The sequence below is a fragment of the Sciurus vulgaris genome (assembly GCF_902686455.1).
Source record: "Sciurus vulgaris genome assembly, chromosome: 1".
Classification (NCBI taxonomy): domain Eukaryota; kingdom Metazoa; phylum Chordata; class Mammalia; order Rodentia; family Sciuridae; genus Sciurus; species Sciurus vulgaris.
The window spans coordinates 53,906,870-53,931,616 of record NC_136461.1 but is presented as its reverse complement, the minus strand read 5'-3'; the positions used below and the strand labels follow the sequence as shown (position 1 = coordinate 53,931,616).

General features: G+C 39.8%; 1 protein-coding gene across 9 annotated transcripts in view; it reads right to left on the bottom strand.

Moving 5' to 3' along the window:
- DNAJC6 (DnaJ heat shock protein family (Hsp40) member C6) overlaps positions 1-24,747 on the bottom strand; it is a 164,578-nt gene that overhangs the window by 25,820 nt on the left and 114,011 nt on the right. For all 9 annotated transcript variants that reach the window (XM_079130256.1, XM_079130264.1, XM_079130258.1 and 6 more), the window contains 11 exons: positions 24,207-24,256; positions 23,952-24,100; positions 15,556-15,678; positions 11,409-11,542; positions 10,244-10,438; positions 9,215-9,332; positions 7,804-7,883; positions 6,324-6,517; positions 6,151-6,231; positions 3,253-3,687; positions 819-953 (listed from right to left, as the gene is read on the bottom strand). In XM_079130256.1, coding sequence (XP_078986382.1) covers positions 819-953; positions 3,253-3,687; positions 6,151-6,231; positions 6,324-6,517; positions 7,804-7,883; positions 9,215-9,332; positions 10,244-10,438; positions 11,409-11,542; positions 15,556-15,678; positions 23,952-24,100; positions 24,207-24,256 — 1,694 coding nt within the window. The remainder of the gene's footprint in view (positions 1-818; positions 954-3,252; positions 3,688-6,150; positions 6,232-6,323; positions 6,518-7,803; positions 7,884-9,214; positions 9,333-10,243; positions 10,439-11,408; positions 11,543-15,555; positions 15,679-23,951; positions 24,101-24,206; positions 24,257-24,747) is intronic.

Genomic DNA, 24,747 nt, shown 5'->3' with positions numbered 1-24,747 from the left:
GGACAGTTTTATTTCTGAGCACTTGGTGATGTCTTGCAGAAAACTATGTTGTCGCTGGCCCTTTGCGGTTCCAAAATCCGTGGATATTTGTCACCGCTTGCAGCAACAACTTGCACGGGTCTTATGGGTGGTGGAGTGGAAACTGAGGCACTTCTATCTTTCTCTTTAATGCACTGCTTTCTTGCTTGTTTATAGAGGATAGAGGAAATGAGGTTTACTTGCTTTGAGAGGAGAGAGAGACTTTGCTTATCAGAGAGAGAGACTTTGCTTAAGAGAGAAACTTGCTACACCTTAAAGTCCTGCATCCTGTGAACTAAGGGTACGTCTACCTAAGGTGCCCTAGTGATGCGTCTCAGTTCTCCGTTCTGCGATCTGCCTTCCGCTGCTGCCCCTACTCGCTGCTGTGTTCTTTCTTCTGGCTTTTCTGCTAATGGCTGCTGTTGCGTATGTCCCTACTAGCTACTGCCGCGTGTTTTTCCCTCTGGCTGCTAATGGCTGCTGTGGCGTGTCTTCTTCTCTGGCTACTTCTAATGGCTGCTGTCTCTGTCTCACTCCGCCTACGCTTATATCACCTCCAGGAGGTGGAGAGCAGGGCCACGCCTCTTACGCAAAGATTAGGCGAGATGCTCCGAGCAGGCATTTAGTGCTCGAGAACACATGCGCATACATTGTGTGCCTGGACGAGAAAATCACCTAAGTGTGCTTACGTCAATTAACCTCCTCACTGCCGATGTGATCAGGCGCCGTCCTGGCACCGCCAACATGGCACAGCCCCCAACACTATGTTCCACTAAACACAATACAAGATACTTTCTTACCATGCACTGTAGGTGAAGGGCTTCTGGTAGGTTGAAGAAAGGGGTCACTGGAGGCATTGGATGTGCTCAGAAAAGAACCCAGCAAATCTGGACCTGATGGTTTAGAAGGTGCTCCAAATGGGTCAAAGGTGGCACCTAGAAAACAATGGGGGAAATATATTGCTTTGTCCTATAAGTTCAACTGTTCTATAAATATTGAACAGTTGTTACTGTTGCCTGGCCCTAGGCCAAATACTTGAGGAATCAGGATGATGGGTGCCTCCTGGCCTGCTCCCAGGCCCATTCTATCCTTGAAACTTTCTCCATGGCTAACAATGGACCCAAAGGATTTCTGACCACACAATAAGCCCACCTTTTGTAGATCAAGGAGGTGTCTGCACTTATCTGCTGGATAAACCATAAAAACTGTAACTGAAGCTCCCTTGACCTTTGAAAATCTTCATAAGGTGGATAAGTCAATCAAGTTTACAGAGAACCTGAGAAGACAAGACTGACAGATGAATCAATGGGCACCAAATTCATGCGCAGACCTCTGGGAGGTTCAATGAAGAAACTATGCTTGTGTTGAATGCCCATGTTAAGTGAATTATCAACAAGTACAGCCTTTGCTATTAAGATAAACAGAGGAGGGGCTGGGGTTGCAGCTCAGTGGTAGAGCGCTTGCCTGGCATGTGCGACGCTGCCCTGGGTTAGATTCTCAGCACCACACATAAGTAAGTAAAATAAAGGTCCATTGACAACTAGAAAATATTTTTTAAAAAAAGATAAAAAGTAGGAAATCATGACAAATAGTTTCATTCAGTTTTCTTTTTAAATGGTCTTCGGCTCACTTAAAAGCTAAAATGAGAGTAGTGAAGAAAAATGAACTCTCGTCCCGTCTTGGGTCCTATGGAACACAAACATTTCCAAAAGATAGCTTTTGAACAAACCAGATGCAGATTCAGTGAAGCAAGGAAAAGTTTGTGAATGATGAAAAGACCAGAAAGAAAGTGGGAAGCCAGAGTTAATGGCAATAATGCTGCAAGAACCAAGACTCCATCCTTTCTGAGAGTTTACACTGTCTTTCATTGACCTCAGCTGATCCTCAATGTCACCCTGGCAGATAGACGCGGCATCACATTCATTCTATAGACAATGAAACCGCAGCTCAGAAAATCCAGTTTCTTGCCCAAGGTCAAGAGAATAATATGGCTGGAACTCATGTTCAATTCTTCTGACTCCAATTCTCAGGAATTTCCTAAAAGCATCTCACATTCTTCACTATCATGAAATGAATGGGATGAAAATCGCTGAGGTGCATGGAGTTAATTGGCCCTTAATTTGTCCTTACTGAACAAGGGCACAAAATCCCCTTCAGCTCCCCTGAGATGTCACTTCCTAATCTGTAAACACTGAGCTAATGGCTGCTTCCTAGAGAGGGATTAACCCATTCTAGGAACAGACAAGAATCAAACCACTTAACAAACCAACCCCACTTCCATAATTCAGATAGGACACATAGCTTAATAAGATTACAGCTATGGTTTCTTTCACACAATGCTCTCCTGACATCTGCTGGGCCTCAGATGAGCCTCAGAGGGCAGCAAGGTACTGACAGTTTCCAGGACTTTGTCACATGAAGTATATCTTTTACCTCCTTTTATCCACAAAACTTTATCTTTTCTATAAAATGAGAACACCAAAATTTTTAGTGTAACCATGAGAGTTCATTGGGCTAATCCCTCTATATCTGGGTTTGAAGCCAACCATTGGAAGATGCTAAAATCTCACCATTACTCAGCACGTTTAATATCTATCACCTTAGGGTAGAGGCATTCTCTATAACGCAAAGTAAAATGCTGAACACCATAGATGAAAGCTCAAAATTTAGTCCCCTGAGCAAATTTTGAGATAACCAAACACTTCTCTGCATAGTCGAAGTATTTTCAGAGGACTACAATTCCAGGAAGGCATTGCAGGAAATCTGAAGGAAAGCTCTGAAGTGAAAGGCCAAGTTTTGGACCCTGACCTCATCAATTACCAGCTATATGAACTTATACTATTAATTCAACTATAAAATGGGGATAATGATAACACATCTCTATTGGGTTTTTATAAGAACTCAATCATGTTTAGTGCTATATTCCATATCTGGCAAATGGTAAGAATGCCACAAATATTAGCTGTTATTTTTATACCATTTATCCATCTACATCTCAAAAAGAAATAACTAAAGCCTCTCAGGCCTGTAATCCTGACAAAAGAAAACCTACCAAATGAACAGTATTTCTATTTTCTCTCATATTCTCCATTTAATGAAGACCTAAATATAGACTTCTAAGGGACTTTCAGGGAATTGGAGAAGTCCAGCTTATTAAGACAGTTCGATTCTGCCTTCCTGGCCTGAAAGTTATAATTCAAATCTCAGCAGTGCAGAGTAATTAGAAAAAATTACCTTCCCCCACTCGTAGGGTTGGCGATGCAGAGGTGGAGGTGGCGGAACGGCGTGGTGTTGACTGGGTGGATGCAGGTCCACTAGGGTGAAACACATCTTCCACCCCTGACTGTCCAGCCTGGGCGGGACCAGCTGCACCTCCACCCCCAAACAGGTCACTCAGTAGTTCAGAATTGGAGGGAGGCGCTGCCGGTGGAGAGAAGTTCTTACTCACGTCGGACCCTTCTAGGCCCAGAAGGTCCACCTCCTCAGGAGGTGGTGGGGCAGCTGGCTCCTGCTGCTTTTTGCTGGGCTTCTTGGCGCCATGATGCCTGTCACCATTGGCATTGCCATGCGGACTGGAGAGCGTCAGAAGTTCATCGTCGGATTGCTCACTCTCCTGATTCACTAGTGCAGCATGGTCCTCCTCACAAAACGATTTCTCTGATTTCTGATCTGAGGAAGACCAGTGAGTCAAAAAGAAAAATGAGAGTTAGTTACTGACCGTGGTGCTGTTGGGGTTTGTTCTATTATTTGTACATCATTCCAGGGAGAGGATTCAGCTTTGAGCAAATAGTGCTTTGGGATCCATACCAATGGAAGACTCGAACATTTTATATTATCTTCACCTACCACAGCTGAGCATCAGAGAGGCAGGGCAGCATTAGGCTATAGAGCAGGAACTCAGGAGCCAGGCATCCTGGGATTGAACCCCAGCTCCACTACTCACTGGTTCTGTGAGTATTGCCTTCTCTTTGTTTCCTCCTCAACACAATAGGAATAAATAGTACCACACTCACAGGCTACTGTGAAAATTATGTGAGATGATATTATAAAGTGCTCAGATCAACAGCAAGTAGTATCTAAATGTTGATGATGATGATGATGATGATGATTTTTACTCTGAACCCAGGAACATTCTTCTATCACTGAGCAACACCATCACATGCACACTCTCTTATCTGAACCTCTCAGAAAAGCTCTATTTTATTTTGAGACAGGGTCTTATTCAGTTGCCTAGGCTGGCCTCAAACTTTCAATTCTCCTGCCTCCGCCTGCTGAGTAGCTGGGATTACAGGCATGCAGCACCATACCCAGGTCAAATTTTTATTATTGTCACTGTTATTAATTTCCAGGTTCTATGCTAGGTGTTCCGGGGGGGAGGGGAGTAGAACAGTAATTCCTAGTCCTTTATGGACACCACTCATTGACTTTTACTTCTCTCTGTGGCCTGCAGACAAAAGCAAGGCCTATCTTCCACAGGCCAAAGCAGAAGGGACTCTCACACCTACTGAGTAAACAGAATGGCTCTGCTTCTAATGGCCATTACACCAAGCTGAAAGGAGCTCAAAATGGGCTCAACAAAAAGCCTCTTCTGGGGAAGGAACAAAGAGACAATGAGTGACTTTCCAGACCCTGCTTGAGATAAGCTTCTCACAGAAGGTTGTTGTATAATGTTAGATAGGCTCACATTCTGAATCAGGTCCAAGTCCATACCCCTAATCCCCAATTCTGAAATGCAGAAAAAACTACAAGAAGGGAAAGACTTTCCTAAGTCTGGTACAAACTCAGTTGGCAGAAAAACCTGATTGGAATGGATATGAAATTATTTAGTCTTCCTTTGTCTCACTTAGGGTTATTACTTACAGGTTTCACTGAAGAAATATTAACATGCTTAATTACAGTTGTGGTCTGAGATGCCACTGGGGATGTTAAGAAATATACAGCTTGTATACCGTATCACCTTTTCAAAATGCAAAAAATTTCTGCATTCCTAAACACACCTGGCTCTGAGGAGTTCAGATAAGAGACTGTGTGCATTGGTGCTAAAACCTCTTTCAGAGCCTACAGAATGATTTATAATTTAGTTGTAGTTTACTAAATTGGCAATGGAAAGGTCAGAGCGAAATTTTATTGAAATCCTTACTGTGAGGAAGATACAAGGTACGAAAACTAAGAAAGGGTTGCAAAATCCATCTACTGTATGGATTTGACTGGGTTTATCTGAGTTTGAGAAAATTTTGGTTCCATTTCTCAAAAGAAAATTCTGAAAGTAAGTCTTTCACTTCAAACGAATTCTATGGATAATTTTTTCAACAAACACTGAAAACATCTAAAGGGATACTGACTCACATTCACACATCAGAGCAAAGTCTACCAAGAGAGTTTTAACTAGGTCATCTCCAAAGCCATTTGTCACCCTTTCATACATAGAGTCCTAACATTCAATTCTAAACCAAACCTTGCACTTGGTCTCAGCAAACGCTAAAGTGAGGATGGCCGATCTATGTTGATTGGGATGCCAGTGTTACCGATGGCAGCAGTCTGAAGTGCTATGTTGAGAAGGATCTGAAAACATCTCCAGGTTTGGGAAAAAAGAATACAGTGATGGAGCCCTGACTTCCGCTAATGATTGTTAAAAAAAAAAAGGTAACAGAGACATATAGGCCAGGTGTTTGCCTTCCCTGTGCCAGAGTAAGCTCAGTTCTCCCCAGCTAGTGCTTAGGGCACTCTGGAGGAAATGCTTGACTTTATATTTTTAGAATATTTAATTGAAGGCAGGAAACAGAGTCCTTTGCTAATTTCTTTATATTGTCAGTTAGCCTAAAGGGGGATCTTAGAAAATACCACAATTATCCATTAATCCAAGAAAGACATGGCCAAGAACACAGCACAGAGGAGGTAGAAGTCAGCTGAAAAGGGCCTTTGGCATCAGTCTGAGAGCACCCATGAAGTTGAAAGTAGGGGAGTCGCCTGATTTGAGAAAGGCGTGAGGGGGAAGGATATAAAATAAGGGGGAAGGAGCCTGAATACCTTCTAATTGCTATTTTAATTTAGGCAGCTTGAAAGGCTAAGTGTCTCTACAGAAGAACCATAATCATCTAACCATGTGAAGTTAGAGAAATGCTTTAAAAGTACCTTGCCAACAGAGAGAGGCAAAGAAACCACTTTGCCCCAAATTCCTGGGGTTGTCTGGAGGGATATCTACTGGAGCCTGTCCTGCAAGACAAAAAGCCATGCAGCACCGATGAAACACAGGGAGTATGGAAATGTGCTAAATAACACAAGGTTTTGGCATGAAAAATAAATACCTCCTAAGGCCAAAGTATCTTGATGCTCCTGGTGAGAAGAAAAGAGGATGCTGGGGTTGACGTCTTTTGTGCAGTAATGCTCCCATGGTGGGGTTAAGTCTATCACTTTGTCCTGGGGCTGTAGCTCTACATCCAGCGTCACCTGAAATAGCTGAGGGTATTTTTCTGGTACATCACATGCATCTAACTCAGGCCTAAAAAGGGATTTAAAAGAATAAGGCTAGTGAAAAACAATGAAATCAGCGTAAGGCTCTGCACAACAACCACCATAGGTAGACTTTTAGGTTAACTAGAAACTCATTTCTGCAGAAGGCTCAATCATTAGCTAGATATAGTACTTTGCTTTTCTGTGCCTCAGTTTGCCCATCTCAAGAAAAGAGAATAATGTCTATTCAAAAACTATGGAGATTACAAACGTAACAGCACTCTGGAACACAGAACTGATATATCCAGCCAGGTTGCACTGGCATGTCCAAGTCAGGTACTAAAACAGGCCCGTGGCTGCCATTCTGACCCTAGGATATCTGTCCCTATCCTGGCCCCAGCAACTCCCACCTATCGCTTATTTGGTCAATCCCAAGGTCCCAAACGGCCTTATGAAATTGCAACTAAGGGCCAATGTCTGGTACAGAGGGGTACTCCAGAGCCCTGCTTTAGTGCTGGAGCCTGTTATCCATTCTGATAGATCATTGATCATACCATACACTAATTTAATTGCCAATCCCAAAGGAAACACAAGGAAATACACAGATACAAAGGATCAAACTAATAGTACTTCATTCCTTCTTTGTTTACTCTTACTCCCTGTATGGTTTGGGTTTGGAACTTTCCCCAAAAGCTTACATATTGAAAGCTTGTTCCTCAGTGCAGTAATGTTCAGAGGTGGAGATTTAGAAATGATTAGATCACAAAATTCTAACCTCATTAGTGGATTAATAATGTAAATGGACTGTATGAGGTGGGGACTAGTTGAGTGAGTCTTTGGTTGTTTACCTTAGGGACTATATCCTGTCCCTGGCCCCTTTCTCCCCATCCCCCATCCCATTTCTTTCTCACTCTCTTCTGCTTCCTAGATGCCATCAACGGAGCAGCTTTCCTCTCTGACACCCTTACTCCATGATGTTTCTTCTTTGGAGTCAACCAACCACAAACTGAAAACTTTGAAACTGTGAGCCAACGTAACTCTTTCCTCCTTTAAATTGTTGCTCTCAGGTATTTGTCACATTGGTGAAAAACTGATTAGTACATTCACATGGAATTGTAAACCTTGCTATTTGAAGTCTTTGATCTATTTGTACTTCTCAGGATAAGTCATATTCAATTGAAAGTTTTCAAATGTACCCACCCTCTCTATGTGGTGGGGTTACACTCAATGATCTAGCAGCACAGGACTCTGGGGGAATACACCATGGCACTGAAGAGGCTCAACACTGCACAGCTACCCTGGTGCAAACAGGCTTTCTGTCCAAGCAGTACTCACTTGGTGAACTTTAATACTGTTGTGTCCAGAGGTATGAATCCAGAATGAAATTGAAGCTGGAATATCTGTGTGTTGGTCACCTAAAAATGTCCAAGAGAAATAGATTACAATTGATCAGTGAGAGGGGAATGTGATCGAAACATTATATTCTGGGGAACCATGTACCTTCAACTCTTTCTACATCTGAATCTTTATTTGCTATGAATATTAAATGTCTCCCCACTCTCCCCTTCAAGAACTCTGCCTGGGCAAGCCATGTCCTCATCCACTGCTATCCTATGTTCTTGCATGTTGCCAGGCTTTTCACTCATCGTATTCCTTCTTCTCAAGATGCCCTGCTCCAACCTAATAAACTCATCTTTTGAGGCCCACCTCGAAAAGCATATCCCTTCCAGAAACTCTCTGAGCTACCACTGGCTAAACAAACTATTCCTATTACAGCACCTCATCTCCCCCACCATATGGTATTATGGATATATGTACATGTGTGAATTTTCCCTGCTGGGCTGTGCTTCTTAAAGGCAGGGACACAGTCTTATTCTTTTCGATCCTAGACACCTAGTCAATGGGTGGAACTTAGCAAAATTTGTCAATTCAAATATGATAACTTGCAACATCATTCTTAAAGCCAAAGCCAGACAGTAACCCAGATATCTACCAATTGATGGAAAGATTAATAAAATGTGGCACAGTCATACAATGGAATATTACTTGGCTATACAAAGGAGTGAAGTACTGACACATGCTGTTACATGAAGAAACCTCAAAAATATTATGCTAAGTGAAAAAAGCAGCTACAAGACATCATATATTGTATGATTCCATTTATATGAAATGTCCAAGCTAAGCAAACCCAAAGGGACAGAAAATAGATTGATGGTTGTCAGGAGATAAGAAAGAGGAAATGGGCAGTGATGGCTAATGGGTACAGGGTTTCTTTTAGGGGTGATTACATCGTTCTGATGGTTGCACATCATTTTGAATATACTAAAATATACTGTATTACTGTATTATATACTTGTAAAGGGTGGCTTTTATGTAATGTGAACTTTATCTCAGTAAAAAATTTTGGAAAAAAAACACAATTATTTAATTACATATCCTTAGTTGAAATCTCCTTCATCATTAGTGGAAAGGCACAGTATCTAAAGAATATGGTTTACTAAAAGTTCTAGGACTACCGCCTCCTGCCACGGTCATCATACCAAGGACTTGGGCAAGTCATATATCTCCAAGTCTCAATATCCTCCCTTGTAAAATGAGGAAGAAGGACATAAGCAACCTTTAAAGGCTCTTTCTCATTCTAAAACCACAAGTCACTCAAACCCAAAGTGATTTGGGGAGAAGATTCAAAAATACTTCTATTAAAAACTCAGATGAGCTAATGCCATGATTCTTCCAGAAAGTTTACCTTAGCCTGCAGCCGGCTCCCAATGGTTGACCTCAAGTGATACATGGAAACAACCACATCTCCTTGCACAGTGATGTTCAAAGGAATGAAGATTTTTCCATCTTGGACCCGGTATTCTCTTTAAATAGAATCAAAACAGACATTAAAAAAGTATCCAGTCTGGTACGATCACACAGACACAGGCATAGTGCTCTGTGGCCTGGCCAAGGGACCTTTCTGCCCAGACCTGGACCTAGAAACCACTTCCTATCTTGCGCAAAAACAGAAATGCAGCCCATGCCAACTAAGGGAAACTCGGTTCTGCAATGGAAGGGCACTGCTCTGATGTACTCTCAATCTCACCTGGACTTCCAGAAAGTACAACTGACCATCCCTACATTGCTGACCTCTTATTTTTCTCAAATGCGTCATCCCTTGTATATTTGCCTTTTCCTAACCTTAAACTAGTAATAAAAACAGAGATTAAAGGAACAAAAAGTTCAACTATGATCAGTATAGAAACAGAAATGCCATAGTCTGTGAGTCTTGAATACGAATCTCCCAGTTCCATCTATTCCCTACTGATCTCATTTTATGTTACTGCTCATTCCCTTCTCTCCACCCCATCCTCAACAACCGCCCACTGGTATCTGCTTTTCATTATAGATTCTATAACTTCTCTAATTATGACATCATTTATGCAGTTGCTCAGCTAGAAACTTCATTCATCCCTGATTTGCCATCAAGGACATCTCCCTCTTAAATGTCCAGGTCCTCTGTCCTTCCACACCCCCCACACTGTCTTAATGTCTTAATGTTCACTGTAGCTCAGGCTAGTCCCTTAGCCTGTGATGCTACTGGATGTGAAAAGGAGCCATGGGTTCCCTCCATTTAGATGTGCTTGTCTGTGATCACTATTGACATTGAATTTTTTTTTTTTTTAAACAGCCATTTCACAGTGATATAATCCTGCAGGAAGAACACAATACATTTTGCACAGGAATTGAGCAGTACACACAAAGTGAAGGAAAAAAAAAAAAAAAGACTCACTTCATTCGTTCAAAATCTGTGCAGGTTGTATATATTTTGGTTTCTCCAATCAGTACATCACAGTAAGGACGACATCCATTTCTCTGTTTGTTGAAAATGGGTATTGGACTGACAGTGATGGACTTGATCGTGAGAGGCTTGAAGTGAGGGCGATAGGGCTTGTCCGCTAGTAAGTCACACATATAGCCCAGGTATCTGAAACAAAAGATAGCCGTTAAGGGGCTCATCACACCAGAGAAACACATGATTTCTGCTATGAAGTTTGTCCTTGCAAATTTTTAAATTGCAATAAAAATTTCCTGTTAATCTGTGCAACATTAAATAACAAAAGAGAATGCAGACAATATTTTATCCACTGACCTCACTGTACTTTCCCAAAGAACTGATAACAGGGTATTTATTAAATCCAAAAGCTTATGGGAGCTTTACACTAGCTTAATATTTGTACATCTATTCTTATTTCATTTAGTAGATTAATTTTATCAGCTGAAGATTAATTTTTGAATGTTAAAATCATCAGAAGTACTTTTCTAATCCAAAAAAGTAAGAAGATACAATGTAAATAAGAAAAAGGTAAGAAATGATGATTAAAAAAAGAAAATAGTTATCTAAAAAGGATTTCCCTTTCTGAGTCACTTTTCAGATTATCCTTTATAATCCACTTCCTTGTTCCTCTCATAATAAAAAGCAAAAGTTAAGACCTCTCATTCTCTCTATATTTTTGCATTTCCTCTTATTAATTGTGAGGATCATTTGATAAGTACAACCAGTTACTGCTTATATTTCAATAAAGACCTAAATGATGAAACAGAAAGGGACCGGGAACAGAGAGAGCTTGGGATCAGAGATAATATCCTGTGACCATTAGATATTTTTAGATCTGAGGCAAATTACTACCTATCTGAGTCAGTTCTCTCACCTATAAAATGAAGGAAGTAGATAAGTATTCTTTAAAGTTTCTAATTTTAAAATCACAAACTCATATGGGGCTTATGGAAGTGCATGAAAATCCAATATCCTAATTCGATTCAATAGTTTCCATAGTTCAGAATAATGCCAGATAAACTAGAAGGAAGTTAAGAAAGCAACTACGGGACAGATTCCAAACCGTGCACAGTAGCAATCTGACCACGCTTGCTAGGACCCTGCACCTTGCTTACTGTACCTCCTGTGGGATGGTGACAGTCCGATTCCCGGTCGCTTCGCATACAGCAATCGAATAGCAGGGCCAGGACTAGAGTAGAGATTACAGAAAATGAACATAGCACCAACCAGAATTGACGATGCTGCCCGTCCATCCTGTCAGAGAAGATGCATAAAGTCATCAGGAACATGATCAAATCCAAGAAAAGCTGCACTTGCAATTAAGAGACAAGGAGGGGAGAAATCCTCCTAACTGGGGGTGCCTTTCACTTCAAAACTATTGGTTTGAAAATGAGACTTCACTCCAGCTACCTAAATCACAAAGCAGTAGAAAGACTTTTTCTTAGGATAAAACTCATTTTATACTAACACAAGAAGTCCAACAAAATAAATTTGACTCACTTATATTTAATGCAAAATAATGTAATCTCTTAAAGTAGCTTTGGACTTTAAAGTAGCATTGTAGCATCAACACTCACAAGTGAAGGCTCATGGTTTAGGACTGGAAGTAAAGAGCTCACCAGTTAGGCAAATGCTGCTTGATAGAGTATATTATATATGTATTTCATCCAAAGTGTGCTGCAACGTTAATATAAAATTTAAAATATCAACCGACACAACCTCATTCAACATAGGAACAAATCTGTTATGAACTGACTGTGTCTTCCCAAAATTCATGTTGAAATGCTAATTTCCAGTGGGATGGTATAAAAAGTAGGGATTTGGGGATAGGTCATGAGGGGGGAAACCTCAAGAATGAGATTAGTGTCCTAAGAACAAAACACCCTCTCTCCATCACCCTTCCCTTCTCCCTCCTTTTGTCCTCCCCGCCTCCCTTTCATCTGCTCTTGGCATGTGAGGATACAAGGAAAAGACAGTCATCTACCACCCAGGAAGCCAGCCCTGAGAAGACACTGGATCTGCAGATACCCTGATCTTGGACTTCCAGCCTCTAGGACCATGAAAAATGGATCTCTACTATTTAAATCAATCAGTCTATGGTGGTTTTGCTTTAACAGCCTGAGCTGTTAACACTCCAGACCCAGAACCTTCTAGAATACTCTTACGTGACAGGGAGTCTACTGCTACCTGAAGTAGCTCACTCCAGCTTACAAAGTGCTTCCTTATACTGAATATGTTGAGTTAAAGTCTATTTCTCCTCAGCCTCTACTTGGTGATTCTTCCTTCCATGATAAAAAAGAACAAGCCTATTCCTTTCTCCCTGTGACTGTCCTTCATGCGTCTGCAGTGCTCTCCCTCTCCACGAACACTTCTATTTTTCACATTAAAACAATCCCTTGTTCCTTAGAAAACTTGGAATGGACCCGCCATTTGACCCAGCTATCCCACTCCTTGGCCTACACCCAAAGGACTTAAAATCAGCATACTACAGAGATACAGCCACATCAATGTTCATAGCTGCTCAATTCACAATAGCTAGATTGTGGAACCAACCTAGATGCCCTTCAATTGATGAATGGATAAAGAAACTGTGGTATATATGTACAATGGAATATTACTCCACCATTAAGAATGATAAAATCATGGCATTTGCAGGCAAATGAATGAAATTGGAGAATATCATGCTAAGTGAGATAAGCCAATCTCAAAAAACCAAAGGACGAATGATCTCGCTGATAAGTGGATGAGGACACATAACGGGTGGTGGGAGGGGTTAGTGTTAGGGTTAGAGTTAGGATTAAGGAGGGGGGCAAGAATGTAGGAAGGAAGGACTGTACAGAGGGAAAAGAGGGGTGGGAGGGGTGGGGGGAAGGGAAAAAATAACAGAATGAATCAAACAACATTACCCTGTGTAAATTTATGATTACACAAATGGTATGCCTTTACTCCATGTACAAACAGAGAAACAACATGTATCCCATTTGTTTACAATAAAAAAAAATTCCTGGTTATAGTTTAAATGACCATAAAAAAAAAATCCCTTGGACTCTTCATCCTTTGGAATTTCATTCCAAGAGACCTCTTCATTTAGTGCACTTTTCTGAACAGACTCAAGTTTTAAAACATCAGCCTAAAATGTGCTGCCCAGGATAGAGTGCAAGATATGAGTTCTGAACGAACTAGAGAGGAAATAGCAACTTCCTTAGTCTGGACACTGTGTTTTCATGCAGATAACTAGAATAAATGCAGGCTAAATCACAACATAAGCTCATGTTGACCTTCATATCCACCAAAACCCCTCATTCTTTCTCAGATCATCTGGTAAGCTTTTAGAACCAGAATTCAGGACTGTTCACTTATCCTATATTAATGTCATATTGTTAGTTTCTGTTAAACAACTAAACTACAAGAACTTTTTAATCCAGGCCCATTATGTGACCCTCCCAACTCTGAGAAAATGGATAAGCTTGATTTCCACATCTTCATCATTTTGTTAATTTGGAAAGCAAACTGTGCTAAGCATGGTGACATAAGCCTGTAATCTCAAAGACTCAGGAGGCTGAGGCAGGAGGAGTTCAAAGCCAGCCTCAGCAACTTAGGAACACCCTGTCTCAAAATTAAAATCTTAAAAAATGAACTGGGGCTGTAACTCAGGTAAAGTGCCCCTGGATTAAAGCCCAATACAACTAAATAAATAAATAACAACCTAATGAAATCTTCCCCATGAAGATGCTGATCTATTGTTCACCTACCTTTGGAAGCAAATATTCAGCACCCACCCAACTAAATATACATCAACTTAGCCTACATTTCTCCATCTTGAACTGTAAGAAACTAGGGAATCTCATGCAGGAATTCAACAAACTAGTCTATTAGCCTGGTTGCAAAATGTCCAGTTGGTTTGATGCTTATATTCATAAAGAACCCATGTGGACTCCTTTATTCTAAGAGTTTAAAAATCATCTGAGAAAAGATTCATTATAATTTTTTCCTGAAGGGCCCTCAAGGATCACCTGCCTATAAATTTTCAGTATCAGCCTTCTCCATCTTTTGAGGGAAATCCCTTCGCAAGGCTTTCCTGACACCTCTTCTTCCTATTTCTTTATAGAACACACTGAGAATCCAGAACTGCTTCTCCAAGTACTTTCAGCAATCCGTCATATAATTCAAACCCTGAGAATAGATTAATTTTAAGTACTGTGAGGTTTTCTTACTACTTCAATATCTATCAGCTTTGTCTTAATTATCATTGTCAGCCCTTTCTCAAGAAGGAGGAGGGACATCATCCAGTAATAGCACAGCAAGAAATGTATACTCTGACTTTTTTAGAAGAAATGAATTACTTCTAGTACTATGCTCAAACTCCATTTGTGCGTTCATTTGTTCCTGTTCTCAATCACTTATTCAAATCTTGCATGTCTGGGGTACAAGGGTAACACAGACATAGTTCTTTCCTGTGAGATTCTAATAGTCTAGTGGGAAAACTGACTGGAGAACAGCTTAGTATGGTGCAGTGTAACAGATGCCATAGAAGATATTGACATACACAGTGGGAGGGTCTGTACTGTGAAAATGCTTAGGAGAGTCTGAAAGGGTTCATCACAAGTTGAGTTTTACAGGACAGGTAAAAGGCCTGAGAGAAAGGGTTGGAGAAAAGCATTTTAAGAAGTCAATGTCCAGGGCTGGGGATGTAGCTCAGTTGGTAGAGTGTTTGCCTCACAAGCATAAAGCCCTGGGTTCAATCCCCAGCACTGCAAAAAAAAAAAAAAAAAAAAAAAAAAAAGTCAATGCCCAGGAAAATTATCAGTCCCAATGGAAACTGCTCTAAAACACAGTCTACTTAACCATTTTGGTCTGAGCTGTGCAATAATCAGATAAGACAAAGGGAGCTTACCATTTTTATTCAAACAAAAATTGTGAGAAAAAATAAACATGACAATATGTTTATGTCAACTCTATTCATACAAAACTCAGTACATTACTACCTATGCCCACAGCTTTTTATTTCTACCTCTTTTAGAATACTTAGCACATTTTAGAGTTCCCACATTATGTGGGTTGTGTATATATCTGCCTCTTCCAGTAGTACTTAACCTTTATGCCAAAAATAATACATTCTTCCTCACTTTTCCATCCCTCACAATGCCTAGCTTCTAAATAGGGGCTCAATAAAGCTACTAAACTCAAATGCTACCTATCCATCATTCTGGACAGGACCATCCATATCTGACCAAACCAAACCACAACCACCAACTATGGGTACTCACCAAGCAGTGGACAACACAGACGTTTTTGGGATTCTGTAGCAGCCAGTTATACATATTCCGACACACGGCAAAGAGGTTGTGCAGACTGGGAGCCTGCCTAATGGGCCAACTGCATTCTGAGACCTAAGGAAACACAGCAAAAGGAAATGAAATCTCCCAGTGCCTCCTCTCCATAAGCAGGTGTCACATCAAACTTCTTCTGAAAGTAAGACCACATTTCCTTCTACTATAGCCAGGAAGGGTTGGGAACAGGGTCTAAACGCAGAAAGAAAAGGTGTTTAATGCAATAATTTTTAAATCAAAGAATGTTTCTGTAGAGACATGGAAACACAATGGGAAATGCATTTTAAATTAAATAAGACTATTTATGCTACATATTTGGAATTTTTTCCCTATTCTCTAAGGTAACATAGAATTTAATTTCTATTAAGTATAAAGTTTTTACCTGCCTATCAGATGCTTTGCTGTAGGATTATGTTATAACTCCCACACTGTCCCTAATTTTACCTCAGCTCTCATGAAAACATGGAAAACGCTATAAAGCAAGTTAGGGGAGGCCATGCACGGGTCTGATTTTTCTCTTTGAATGAGAAATCTCTTGTATCATTTTCTTAACACACATACTCATTTAACATGTTATGAAGCATCAGTTATGTTCCAGGAATGCTACTTGGTCTGACCTGTACAATAATCAGATTAGATAGACACTATGATCTCCATTTGGTAAGTAAGAAACTGGACTCTCAGAGGTTGTTTTGTCCAAGGACACATGCTGATCCACACATGCACTGTGGCTCAGGTCTTCTCAATGTTAATCCTTGTGCTGTGACAGGCTACCTGCAGAGATTACAATTTGCTTTAAAGTATTAAGGATGAGCCTCAGTTGTTTAGATATCACTAACTTAACTAATAAACAATAATAAGAAGCTTTGACTTAGGCTAACTTCACAAGCTCTTTAAATCTTTCTTTCTTCAAGAAAGATGGTGCATGCTACCTACCTATGTCTAAAAGGGCTGCGGATATTACACAAAATTGCATTTCCAGGACTTAGCTCATACAAAAAGTGATCAATAAATGCTAGTAATTATTATTATTATTTTAGCAAGCAACTGCCAATCAAAGCTCTGAGGTCAGGAAGAGTGGGCTACATTTAAAAGGATGAATGAAGCTCTGTATGGCAAGAGTGAAGACCAAAGGGCCAGACTATACAAGGCCTTGTTAAGAAGGTGGGAGAACACTTAAGAAGGAAAGTGACTCAGATCAGCATTTTCCAAAGACTTCTCAAGCACTAACACGGAAGATGAAGGTGGAAGACAAGAGACTAAAGTCAGGGATGCCAATCGGGAGGCCAGTGAGGAGATGAAACAAGGGACGCTGGTGGCTTAAGCAGCCTAGCAGCAGTGGGGTGCAAACACAAAGGCTCAGGAAACAGAAAGAAAGTGGAATACCTGTACCGAGACCTCAGGGACTGATCACATGATAGTAGAATGGGCATGTAGAGGGACGTACTTAAAAGGACAGGTAGGAAAAGTCAAGGATAATGATTATGTTTCTGGCTTGAATGACCAGACAGAAGGAAAGAAGCAAGTGTCATTTCCTGAGATAGAATTCTGGAGAAAGAATAGGCTCTATATGAGTGGTTTCACTAGAAGGTACTATGCAATACTGATACCACTGGCCTAAGAAAATCCAATGTCACCATTCTCATGCTTGACAGTGGGAAAGGGAGACGGAAGGAGACTTTTTGGTTTTGTTTTGTTTTGTTTTTTTTTTTTGGATAACCAGAGACTAACTGATCAAAATATAAATGGGAAATTATTTTGGCCTCCACAGTAATGCCTTGGAAAGCAAACACATGGAGGTTCCCTTTCTGAAGCTGCCAAGAAAGCCCATTCTTTTTATTTAATTTGTAAATTTTTTTCTATAAAATAATTGTGGGTTGTACTGGGAAACATTCCAGATTATCTATTTTATACTTTTTGGTGTTACAGGTATGGTTTATGAAACAAAGTACTGAAATGCTTGACATAGCTACAAGACAATCCAGAGAGATTCAGTATTGGGTTTATCCATTTAAAATCAGCCAATATGATTCAGGTCCATTCTTTAATCCCCAAAAATATTCCTCGTTTGAGGTATACTCCACGGATGGAAATGACACTGAATTAAAAAATCAGAGGTCATCTTTGTGCCTCCGTCCTTGTCTATTTTCATCTTTGACAGCTTTTATCCATAGAGCATCAAGGTTAAGGCCACAGGTTAGGTTTTTGCCTGGATTCATCAGTTATTACCTGCATTAACTTCTTCAAGCTTCAATACTCCTGACTGTGAAGTGCAAGTGAACGTTAAAGTATTGTCGTGAGAATTCAGTAGCACAACCTGAACACAGACAGTGCTAGCTTATTGTCAAGTTGCATCATATTGACTGTTCATTCCTGTCTCATTCTCTAGCAACTGAACTGCATAAGAAGAGGGACCGCAGCTTCTTCATCTTTGTAACCTCAGAGTTCAGCATCCATGTGCTGTTGCTCTCATGGCTGATGCTCAGCAATTACTTGCTGAGTGAATGAATGAGCAAAAGAATAAAGGAATGAACCCCATCAACACTCATTCTTTTTTTGTAATAAGATTTGTCTACCTATACAATACCTTGAGGAAGGAACGGGTAAATCAAATTTGTGGTATTTTTTACATCACAACAGAGTAAAAGTAGAGGAAATGTGTTGGCCTAGCAGATATTTTTAAAGGTTTTAAAAACTATATGTCTCACACCAAATTTCGGTATCTGGAATGAGTCTCAGCTAAAAGTTTGCTAAATTGTTTTTAGCACAATGAGCTAATAGCTCCAGAATCATTAAATCAATCAAGTAAATAATATTAATTTAAAGAACTCCATAATTATACATTTACTTGATGCATGATTATATACCATTAGGCAAACATATAATTAGAATTTTAAAAAATCATGTGCTCTGTCTAAAGGAGGACAAACATGAAGACATAGATGAAAATAAAAAGCAATTTTTTAAAGGAATTAAGTCACTGCAAGCTCCTTTTGCAGCTCTCTGGGATTCATTATCCATGTGATAAGCAGAATAACCAGCTATGTGACCACCTGGTGCTGTTTCCAGCCTCCCTGAACACCTCCTGGAGTTGCTGGGCATCAGGAACACCATGTTGATTACTGGGCTGCCACAATACCACCCGGTGGGAAGAGGCCAAACACCACTGGGGCTGAGTGCCATTCCATTTTCATCTCTCCATGAGACAGCCAGGCAGCAGGATTCTGCTCACTAAGCACATGAGCAAAAAGTGCAGCAGAGAATCAGACTAAAAAACCGTGTGTAGCATTTTATGAACCTCAAACCATTTGTGAAAAATGGGTATTTTAGTCAATTGCTCATTAATGGCATTTTATTATTTATTAATGATATTAATCATAGTTACCACTTACTGAAGGCTAAGTCTAAGCCAGTTACTTCTAATCAAATTTATTTCTTACAATAAACCTACAGAAAAAATTGAAGAGTACTCGTGAGATAGTTACTCATATTGTCATACTCATCCTACACAAGAGAAAACAGTCCAAGAAGAGGTAAAGTGACTTGCCAGAATGAGGAACAGCTCAAATATGAACCTAGGGCAATTTTTAAAGTTTGAAAGTTGTGTCTATTATATGAGTTCATCTCAATAAAAAGTTATTAAAATTTGTGTTCTCTCCACTATCCTAGCCTATCTGATTATTAGCAAGAATTCCATCTTGCATTTGAAGGGCAGTGACAGCTTCAAGTGATGGCTGTGTTTTGTCAAGGTCAAGAGGCTCAATTCATATAAGGCTGCCTAACTTGTGGGCTCCTTGGTCCTCCAGCTTCCAAGCGAGGTACTGTTTTCTACATCATTATTTTCTGTCCTGACACTAATGCATAGAGGCAGAGAGAGAGAGATGAGGTTTGGATTGTAAGCTCACGATTCTACAGCCACCCCCTCCCAACCTCACACTAAAGCACAAACCATTAGGAGCTACAGGAACCTCTTCGGTGGGCTCTGAAAGGAAAAGGGGGAAGATACACAGACTTCCAATCATGAGTTCTTTATAAAACCTAAGTCAATAATACATATTCCAAAAATCAAATGCAAGAGTTGGTGGTTTAGAGAAAAGTCAACAGGAAGGAAGAGTCTAAAAGACCCAGCTGGGCTACTGGATTCCAGCTACTAGCAGCACTCCTTCTCATACTGTTCTTCCTGGGTGGGCAAAGGGAGAAGGGGGGTCCAGGTGGCAGTGGAATGTCATTATTCAGAACTTAAGAGCTTTAAGGCCCAGTTAGACTTCTCATTTATTACCAAGAATTTTTCATTAATTACCAACAGCAATGCCAAGAAATGTGTAGGTGGTAGTTCTTGATGTTCTGAGTTTTAACTATAAACTTGTGCAGAAGCCAGAGCAAAATTGGGGGCGGGAGTGAGTACAATGTTTATGTTGGGGATAATTTTTTAAAGTCTGGTAAAGATACTGATAATGATTATACAATAATGTGAATGTAATTAATGCTGCTGAATTGTATACTCAAAAGGGTCAAAATCATACTCTTTATGTTATATATCTTTTATAACAATAACATTTGTAAAAGTGGAAGCAGAGATTTAAGTTCTATAACCCAGTGATTCTAAATACACAGTGCATCTGTACATCCTTTTAACTCAGATTAAGAATGTTTAAATTAGATGATGCAGCTCATTGGTCTCCAGGACTTTACTGTCAGCATTACTTGAGGAGTATTTTTAAGTCCTCAAGGTGGATAATGACCATGAAGAGTCAAAAAATGACATTCAATACCTCCTCTACAATCCTGAATAGATGTTCTAGAACCTCACGTTCAATGTGGGATCATCTGCCATGCATTGTTTTAAGTCGAATTCTCTGCTAAAGTGAGACTAAACACAGTTCTGTTTCAACTTGGCTGTATGCTGTTTCAAATACAAATATAAACAAACTGCTTTGTGATTATCTTATAAAATTCCCATCAATTCATGTGACTTCAAAGAATAAAATTAGTTAAAATACAGAATGATAACCCTCAGCACTCAGCAAATTAAAATCTTCCTGGAAACAATCTTTCTATGCCACCACCACCTGCATCCCCAAATATGCAAACAATCCCATAATCAAAGTGTAAATGGACTGAGGTATACAATGGCACAGAGATACATGATGCATACAGAGCTAGACTCCATGAGTCTGCAAATAAAACCAGCCCTACATTAGATCTTTTTCAGCACTGGTTATTTATAGAAACCTCTGCCATCTACATTTATTAAAATAAAGTTTAATTACAGATCTAACACTCCACTAAACTACAAAGAGGAAGAAATGGTTCTAATCCTTGCAGACTGGAGGAGAAGAACCAAGAAAACTTTTCTAAGTAATGCAAAAATGGGATGCAAATCAATTCACTGTGTTAATGCTGGGGAGAGTAAGGGCTAGGGATTTGGAAAGATATGGATCAAATCAAAAACAGAGCTAAGATAAAAATACTAAGGCTTTGGGACTCTCTTTATGAGATGCAACTGAGCATTGAGGGAGAATGGTCAGAGGGTCCAGTTCTATTCTGCCAAGTTCTGGGACTGTTGTGAAGGGCCCAAGATGTGTTTTAGAAGAAAGAACTGGAAAAGCCTGTGATATGAAGAAATACTCCCTTTAGCAAAGTTAGGCTAACAAAGAAGAAAGTGGAGGTGTGACATGGATGGCATTTTAAGGAGAGACATAGCTCATGCAGAGATAGTGTGTGGGGGCGCAGGGGTGTGTGTGTGTGTGTGTGTGTGTGTACATTGGAGCATCCCTTGTTGGAGCATGGGGCTTGGGGGCAATGAAGAACATTAAAATCTGAAGTCACAGAGACAGGCAGAGGCCAGATCATGAAGAGCTTCCTAAGACACATTGTACCATTTGCATAGAAAAGAATTGGTCCTCTTCCTCTCACCTATATCAGCCTTAGTCATGCTTTCAGGTCCAGCTGTCACTTCTGTCCCCCTGAACTCAACTCCCTCAGCAGGTTTTGCAAATATTTGCATCTGTCTTTAACAAGATCTTGGTTCTCTCTCCAAACAGGCTTAAGACCCTTGAAGACAAGAGCCAAATATTTCTTTTATATCTACAGTATTTAATGATTTTTGATATATTTGTTCTTTTAAGAAACATTTATTAGCCATGCCAGGCATTGTTCTAGATAGCAAATAAAATAAACATACTCCCTGCTCTTCTAGGGCAAGAGAGAGCAGCCCAGGGTAGATGCTCAATGCATTATTCCTGGTTCCTTTAGTAAACTGTTAAATGCAGTCACAAAATCTTAACTACACTAATAGATGCTTTTCTTTAAAGATATGTTTATGAAGACTGCTTTTTATAAATATTATTCAAAGAGGCATCTTCATAATGTATGAGTCCTTCTATAGTGATACTATATCTTTATTTACATTTGGAGGGAAAATTTCCAGACTATCACAAATCTTTTAAAAATCAAATAAAATTTCCATGAAATATTGTGCAAGACATTCCACTTCCCTTCAATTATGAAAATGATGGCTCCAAACCCCCCAAAAAAAAAAAATCAATTAAAAAGATTTACATCAAGTTAGAAACAGAATGTTTACCTACATTTTTGTTTGATATTAATTCCCTTGCTCTGAATTACATAAAAGATGGGATAAAGTTAGAAGATGAGTTTATTACAGTGGATTTAAAAGAACTGCACTTAAAAACTTCATTATAAAATGGCAACTTAGATCTAACCACTTCGAATGATTTTATTGGTGTTTGTCAAAGAGTGGTCCCCATAGCAACAGGTAGAGCAGCAGCATCCAGGAAGTTGTCAGAAATGAGGATTTTCACCCCACCACTGTCCTACTGAATCAGAAATTTGTGTTTTACAAGCCCTCCAAGTGATTCTGATGCACACTATATGCTGAGACTATTCTAAAGACACACTGAAAAAATTATTTAACAAAACTGTTCTCTATCTTATTAAATATTAGTACAGAAAGAGGTCTTAGCATATAGGACAGTCTTCTTGTGTGCTCTACAGATGTGCAAACAGAGGCCCAAGGATTATCAACGGCAATTGGTATTTGGAACAAAGTGTGCTCCAGCATGCAGTCGGAAATCCTCAGTACGCAACACTGAAGGCCACCTATCATTTTTCACATCTGAAATCAAGTTATGCTCCTTAAATGTCAATGTGTAGAAAACCCTTTCTAATTCATTAAAATACCTGGATGAAGTTGCAATACCAATAATATCAAAAGGCTAAATAAAAGGGTTTGAAGAAGTTCTTGAAAGAGAAGAAGCCTTATTTTAATGAGTAAATCTGGAATTCACTGGCCAGAAATATCAGGCTTGATGTCAGATTCAAACCTAAGCCAGCCCTCAGAGTTCCTTAACCAGCCAGAAAGTAGGAATATTTCTCTAACTCCATTCAAAGAGCAACTTCAAAAGGACAGCCCAGTTTTTTTGCTGTCAGCCCAGGGTAACTGTTAAGAATACAGGATTTACGTCATATATGGGATGTGTGAACTTGGGAAAGTTACCTTCTCTCTCTGTACCTCAGTTACTCAATTATCTCAAAGGACTGATGAATTATACATGACATCGCATGTAAAATTCTCAATGCAGTGTAAATGCTCTGTAAGTATTGGCTACCACTCTCACTTTTATTAATATTAGTAGTAGTATTACCAAACCTATAGTGTGGACTATTTATATACTATCCTTTACTTATGAAAGTGGCATCTTTACTGAATGTCAGATGTGTATTTTCATCATTACTGATCTAGCCACACTGCCTCACTGTGAGTGTGTGTGTGTGTGGTGTGTGTGTGTGTGTGCACGCACGTGCATGTGTGTGTGATGCTAGGATCCAACCCAGGGTTTTGAGCATGCTAGGCAAGCATTCTACCACTGAGCTACATCCCAGTCCTGAGACTGCCTCATCTTGATGCCCAAGTAGGAAGGTCAAAGACCTAATTAGTGTTACAGTATAAGGGTAGCCAACTTGCCTATGCAGCAGTACAGTCCCTAAACTGAACCTTGTGACCATTCTAAGAACCCATCAAACACCAAGTGATTGATACCCCAATTTAGATAGTATTTCATTGATAGAGACACTTTCCTAAAAATTTCCTCAAAGAAAATCTTCAGAACATCTTATAACAGCCTAATAAATATTTCATGGGCAGATCAGTATACACACACCAGTAATAATGAAAATACACATCTGACATTTGGTAGCCAGAGTTTATAGTTCTTCATATGGTTAATGTCAAAGGCTTTAAGGGCATCTCTTAAGAGAAAAAACAACCTGGGATGTCTTCAACAAGCAATCCTAGGGCTAAAATTCCTTACCCTGCTGTGAAACTTGGCAGTTCGGTAAGATTTGGGTGACAGATTGTAGACTGTGTAGTGATCAAGATGTCTGGAATCCAAAAAGCTCCGAATGTCATCAACCTGATTCCTGAATCCTATGTCAACATTGTCCAGAGGAAAGGACATCACTAGGAGAAGTCACACGGAAAGAAAACAGGTTACACAGGCCTGCTACTGGGATGAGCAGCATTTGATGGTTGAACCAAAGAGCAGCTAAAAACATGAGAAACTTACCAATAATTCTGGAGGTAACATAAGTGAAGTCTAAATCTCCCTTCGTGTAGCTAAAAGTGAGACAGGAAAGGGCACATATTAAAATGATCTAAATATGCCAAGATTTCCCTCTATCACTTGGACATCATGAACTTGGACACTTCTGTCCAGCAGGCATATTTTGACTCCCCTCAAGCCCTTCACTAACAAGAAAGCATCATCAAGAGAAGACAGTCCATACCCTCAGGGGTACAAATAAACCACTCCAATTAGTGCATCCCAATGCCCCATGGATGCTGCTTCTTGAACAATCTCTGCTTATTTATACTGATTGTTCCAGCATATCTGCCTACATGGAAATTTCTCCTCTAAATATGAGCAGCTAAAGGGTAGGGGAAGAAGTGATTGAGAAAGCACAAATGATACATTTTTTTTTTTTAACCTACCAAGGTCCTGGTTGGGAACTAGAAGGGTAAATTTTACTATTGAACCAATATTAAAATGCTGATTAATATACTGGACTTGGCATTTGAATTTCTGATTCAAAACTCAATACTATAAC